The sequence below is a fragment of the Sander lucioperca genome, chromosome 22, assembly GCF_008315115.2.
Source record: "Sander lucioperca isolate FBNREF2018 chromosome 22, SLUC_FBN_1.2, whole genome shotgun sequence".
NCBI classification, from domain to species: Eukaryota; Metazoa; Chordata; class Actinopteri; order Perciformes; family Percidae; genus Sander; species Sander lucioperca.
The window spans coordinates 2,714,536-2,720,535 of record NC_050194.1 but is presented as its reverse complement, the minus strand read 5'-3'; the positions used below and the strand labels follow the sequence as shown (position 1 = coordinate 2,720,535).

Genomic DNA, 6,000 nt, shown 5'->3' with positions numbered 1-6,000 from the left:
CTGCGTTAACGTGTGCGCTTGTGTTAACGTGTGCGTCTATGTTAACGTGTGCGCCTGTGTTAACTTGTGCGTCTGTGTTAACGTGTGCGCCTGTGTTAACTTGTGCGCTTGTGTTAACGTGTGCGTCTATGTTAACGTGTGCGCCTGTGTTAACTTGTGCGTCTGTGTTAACGTGTGCGCCTGTGTTAACTTGTGCGTCTGTGTTAACGTGTACGTCTGTGTTAACGTGTGCGTCTATGTTAACGTGTGCGCCTGTGTTAACTTGTGCGTCTGTGTTAACGTGTGCACCTGTGTTAACTTGTGCGTCTATGTTAACGTGTGCACCTGTGTTAACTTGTGCGTCTATGTTAACGTGTGCACCTGTGTTAACGTGTGCTTCTGTGTTAACGTGTACGTCTGCGTTAACGTGTGCTCCTGTGTTAACGTGTGCGTCTGTGTTAACGTGTGCGCCTGTGTTAACTTGTGCGTCTATGTTAACGTGTGCGTCTGTGTTAACGTGTGCGCCTGTGTTAACGTGCGCGTCTGTGTTACCGTGTGCTCCTGTGTTAACGTGTGCTCCTGTGTTAACGTGTGCGCCTGTGTTAACGTGTGCTCCTGTGTTAACGTGTGCGCCTGTGTTAACGTGTGCGCCTGTGTTAACGTGTGCGCCTGTGTTAACGTGTGCGCCTGTGTTAACGTGTGCGCCTGTGTTAACGTGAGCTTGTTGCCCCGTGTGAGCTGATGACCTCATCTGTTGACATTTCTGAATGTCTTCCTACAGTTGCTTAATAAAAGCTTTCACACAAACAAATGTACATGTGTCATTAGTATGAGAACAACATGAGATTTTAACTGACGGGCGCGCGTGTCTGTTTGTGTGTGTGTGTGTGTCTGTGTGTGCCTGTGTGTTTGTGTGTCTCTGAGTGTGTGTGTGTGTATCCTGAGGACATCCTGTTACTGAGTGTGTAACGTGAGAGGACTTGTGGTTGTAATTGATGGTTACAGATCAGTAATGGTAGAGGAATGTGTTCCAACCAGTCTGAACACAGAGCAAACGGCCGCCGGCTCTCTTTGGGTGTCTTTTAACCCTTGTGTTGTCTCCGTCGACATGCAACTTTCTGTTTTTCTGAGTCAAAATGTAAACTTTTGGTTGAGCAGCTGCTGTTTCACACTGATAAAACTATAATTGGGTGGAAACATGTCCTTGAGTGTGTGTGTGTGTGTGTGTGTGTCTGTGTGTGCTTGTGTGTGTGTGTGTGTGTGTGTGTGTGTGTGTGTGCTTGTGTGTGTGTGCGTGCCTTTGTTTGTGTGTCTGTCTGTCTGTGTGTGTGTGTATGTCTGTGTGCGTGCATGTGCGTGCCTGTGTGTGTGTGTGTGTGTCTGTCTGTGTGTGCCTGCATGTGTGTGTGTGTGTGTCTGCATGTGTGTCTGTGTGTTTGTGTGTGTCTGTGTGTGTGTGTCTGTGTGCGTGCATGTGCGTGCCTGCGTGTGTGTGTGTATCTGTGTTCGTGCATGTGCATGCCTGTGTGTGTGTGTGTGTCTGTGTGTCTGTCTGTGTGTCTGTCTGTGTGTATGTGTGTGTGTGTGTGTGTGTGTGTGTGTGTGTGTGTGTGTGTCTGTGTGTCTGTCTGTCTGTGTGTGTGTGTGTGTGTGTGTGTGTGTGTGTGTGTTACCTGGTTACTGCCCGTGTGCAGACCGTCACCATGAAGCAGCAGCCAACGATCACCCAGCCCCACCCCCCGTCTGGAGGCGACCCCGCGCCGCTTCGCCGTTTCCCATCAGCCATTGCTTCAGCTGGCGGCTGAACCAAACAACCCCGAGCCGCTGGTCTCTGGTCCTGAAGGAAGTCTGGACCCGAATTATTCTATTAAACTTAAACTAAAAAGGAAAATAAGTTTTAGTAAACTGAATCTAAACAAACACACTGTGAAAACTAACTCAAACTGAACTGGGATAAAATCCAAAAGTCAAAACTAAAAATATAAACTAATTGAATATTCAAAACTATAAAAACCTTGGTGTGGACCTGGTCTCGGGTTCGAGTCCTGAAGGATGTCTGGACCCAGAAAATAATCCTCCAGAGGAAAAAAATCGGACGTTTTTGTCAGATTGTTGTTTGACTCAGAGCTGTGTGTCTGTGCTGGGGGACTGCTTCCTGTCCAGTGTCCACGTGGAGTTAATCAACACAAAAAGTAGAAAAACCTCAGGAAGATTAGCATGAGTCAGCAGCAGGGAGGAGTGAAAACATCCCGTGTGCTCTGGCTTCCAGTGTCTCTGTAAGCAGTTAAAAAGTGTCTGCAGTCAATAAGTCACTGAGCCTCAATCATTAACCCGCCTCGCTGCTGAACTCTGGAGGTGACCAGATAGTGACCAAGCGCACCCAGAGCCACAGCAGACCCCTTTATCCTTTGATATCTTTGAAAACAAGCGCTCCCTTCTTTTATGGCTTCAACAACACGTGCAGCTGAGACAGGGAGCGTTTGATTCAGTGAACCCGACAGCTTCTGCTGGGGCGGGCGGGGTCGCCTGCGAGAAAGAGAGGCTGGGTTTGGGTGTCGGGTGTCAGAAAAGAAACGCGACCGGAGAGACGGGTCTGACAGCTCCGGTTTATTTCTGTCTGAGAGGCACTCACTGTCAGGGCCAAACAGGGCCAAGACAGGGCTAAAACAGGGGCCACAGCAGGGCCAAACAGGGCTAAAACAGAGCTAAAACAAGGCCCAAACAGGGCCAAGACAAGGCTAAAACAGGGGCCACAGCAGGGCCAAGACAGGGTTAAAACAGGGCCAAACAAAGCCAAAACAGGATTAAAACGGGATCCAAACAGGACCAAAACAGAGCTAAAACAGGGCCAAGACCGGGTTAAAACAGGGGACACAGCAGGGCCGAAACAGGGCTAAAACAGGGCCACAACAGGGTTAAAACAGAGCTTAAACAGGACCAGGACCAGAGCTAAAACAGGGTGATAACAGGGCCAAGACAGGGTTAAAACAGAGCCAAAGCAGGACCAGGACCAGAGCTAAAACAAGACGAAAACAGGGCTAAAACAGGGCCCAAACAGCGCGAAAACATGGGCCAAGACAGGGCCAAGACATGTGCCAAGACAGGACCAGGACCACAGCTAAAACAGGGCCAAACAGGGCCAAACTTGTGAGGATCCAGCCCCGAATGTTTTCTCAAAAGCCCTGAATCATTTAGGAGGACTTTACTGTCTTTCAGAGGCTGAAGCGAGCTCTGTTTTAAAGCTAGAGTGAAGCTAGATCTCTGTATCATGTGAAACTAAATAGTTAGGATGCATTTCGGCAACGGGAAAACTGGCATGGGCATTTTGAAAGGGGTCCCCTGACCTCTGACCTCCAGATATCTGAATGAAAGGAGTTCTCTGGGTACTCACCAGTCTCTCTGACAGACATGTTCATATTATAATCATAAAGGGCAGTTTTTATTCGGCATCATGTTTTTCACAAGCAATGTAGCGATTAGGCACCAGCTTGAAAATAATGCAAACATCAGCTGTAAATGGGGGCAGAAATCCTCTGAGGGTCCAAGGGAGCACCCCCCACCCCCCCTGAGCCCTGAGGGCCAGGACCAAACACCTTTATTTTTTAGTTTCTAAGATTTAAAATAGAAAAATAAAGTGCCGGTTTAACTAGAAACAGTCAGATAGGATCAGACAGAAAGCCTCTTTTTTCTTATGTTAAACAGCTGTTTGCATATGTTTGTTATTGTACTTATTGTTTATTTCATAATGTTCAACATGTTTGTTTATGTCTGCACCAACCACCGAGTCTCAGAGGTAGAAACTAGTGGGCACTGTGAGACCGTGACGCCCCCTTGTGGGCATTTTAAAGATAGTTTTCTGCTGCTTTAACAACATGTACATTTACCTGAGAGATACCTGAAGAGGAGAATTCTTTCATTTTATACCTTTGAATTATTGATTTCTCACTTTCTGTTAAATTTAACTTACTCTGCCTCCAGTCCAGTTGAACTGAGTCTGTCTGTCTGTCCTTTTTGTTTAAAACTAGTACAGTGGCTGTTGAAGATGTTCCTGTTTGGAGCGGGCCGATTGCTTGGCCTGTGGTGTTGCTGCGTGTAGCTTTCTCCAGAACCATGGTACCCCAAAATAACTTACAGAAGGACCCCAAACCACTTCATATGCAACTCCACTGTACAACCTACTACTGACTTACTGTGTACTTCTACATCAGCCTACTACTGACTTACTGTGTACTTCTACATCAGCCTACTACTGACTTACTGTGTACTTCTACATCAGCCTACTACTGACTTACTGTGTACTTCTACATCAGCCTACTACTGACTTACTGTGTACTTCTACATCAGCCTACTACTGACTTACTGTGTACTTCTACATCAGCCTACTACTGACTTACTGTGTACTTCTACATCAGCCTACTACTGACTTACTGTGTACTTCTACATCAGCCTACTACTGACTTACTGTGTACTTCTACATCAGCCTACTACTGACTTACTGTGTACTTCTACATCAGTCTACTACTGACTTACTGTGTACTTCTACATCAGCCTACTACTGACTTACTGTGTACTTCTACATCAGTCTACTACTGACTTACTGTGTACTTCTACATCAGCCTACTACTGACTTACTGTGTACTTCTACATCAGCCTACTACTGACTTACTGTGTACTTCTACATCAGAAGACAGAGAATGCTGCAGAATCAGAATTTAATCACAAAATATCACCATTAAAATGTGGAGTAATGAGATATTAGCCTCATGGAGCCATGGTGGTGTGCTACTCCCCGGCCCATTATGAGAGCCAATCAGCAAAATACTGAGTTAATCAACCACCAGAACCAGACTGTGTGTGTGTGTGTGTGTGTGTGTGTGTGTGTGTGTGTGTGTGTGTGTGTGTGTGTGTGTGTGAGTGTGAGAGTGTGTGTGTAAGGAGGAGGGGGAGGGGGTTGATGAAACCTGGGGGTTGCTTGGTCACGCCCAGATTAGCCGTTAGCTCATTGAAGCTAAGCTATGTGTTAGCTGCACATAAGCTATTCAGCCTCAAGAGGGTGGAAGTGGGCTGCGTTGCAACGCCACGTGACTAAGCTAGTCAGTTAGCTCCGTTAGCTCTCAGACTAACGTGTGGTTGACACAAAGGCACACACTAAACTACTTTGCTTTGTGAGAGAGGGAGAGAGAGCGAGAAAGGAGGGAAAACACGATTGATAGAAAGAAAACACTTAAAACCTTAATCTCTGTAGTGGTGAAAATAATCGCTCTCTCCGTTTACTTGAGATTCTAACTTAACTCGACGTTACAGCAGAATCTGAGGTTTTGTTCAACGAGAGAGAGGGTTATTTTCCCCGCTCCTCTCAGCAGGCGCACAGCTGACTATTTCAGTAATTAACTTCCCACGGCGGGGAGTAAAAACTACAGTTCACAGTTTCAACACGACTTCAACAATATCTTGATCAGAGATATATTCACAGCCAAACAGATTAATAAATCAAATGCGCACCAGTAGCGCTTATTAATCAGATCACATTAATGTCTTAACACGATTGCAGCATTAGCAGTTATTACATTAATAAACGCACATAAATGTCTCTGCCCAGAAAACCTCAAGCCTCCTTACTGTGTGTTATCGTTCGTTAGTCCATAGATTCATCCAAGGTAAAACAGAACTGGTCCGTGTCTGCTCGTCAGCGGATCACGGAGGAAACTTGTCTTTCTTCACGGGCAGTGAAAGACAAGATAGAGTCGACTTTGATGAAGGAAAAAGCGGCGTCCGGGTGGTCCCTTTTCCTTGTAGAGAAGCAGTGTTTCAGGATCCAAAAGTCCACTTTTCTGGAAAAGTGGAAGTTTTTAGCACAAGCGCTTGGCGTGCTGACCTGTTACAACGTTCAGTTGTGGTGGAAAGACAAAGATTCAGTGGTGATTGAGGCTTTTGTTCCTTCGGTCAGCTGGGTGGACCCCTGTTGTGTCCAGTGACCGTTGACCAATAGGAATTCACAGTTTAGACTTCCAGCAGTTTGAA

At 46.3% G+C, this 6,000-nt stretch overlaps 2 protein-coding genes across 2 annotated transcripts in view; one reads left to right on the top strand and one right to left on the bottom strand.

Moving 5' to 3' along the window:
* Positions 1-2,767, bottom strand: part of slc16a12b (solute carrier family 16 member 12b) — a 16,211-nt gene extending 13,444 nt beyond the window's left edge. The window contains exons 1-2 of the mRNA XM_031312200.2: positions 1,994-2,767; positions 1,653-1,857 (exon numbers count right to left, since the gene is read on the bottom strand). Of these exons, the coding sequence (XP_031168060.1) occupies positions 1,653-1,765 (113 nt within the window). The 5' untranslated portion in view covers positions 1,766-1,857; positions 1,994-2,767. The remainder of the gene's footprint in view (positions 1-1,652; positions 1,858-1,993) is intronic.
* The window catches only part of LOC116059247 (microfibril-associated glycoprotein 4-like), a 181,905-nt gene that overhangs the window by 78,675 nt on the left and 97,230 nt on the right, over positions 1-6,000 (top strand). The window lies entirely within an intron of this gene.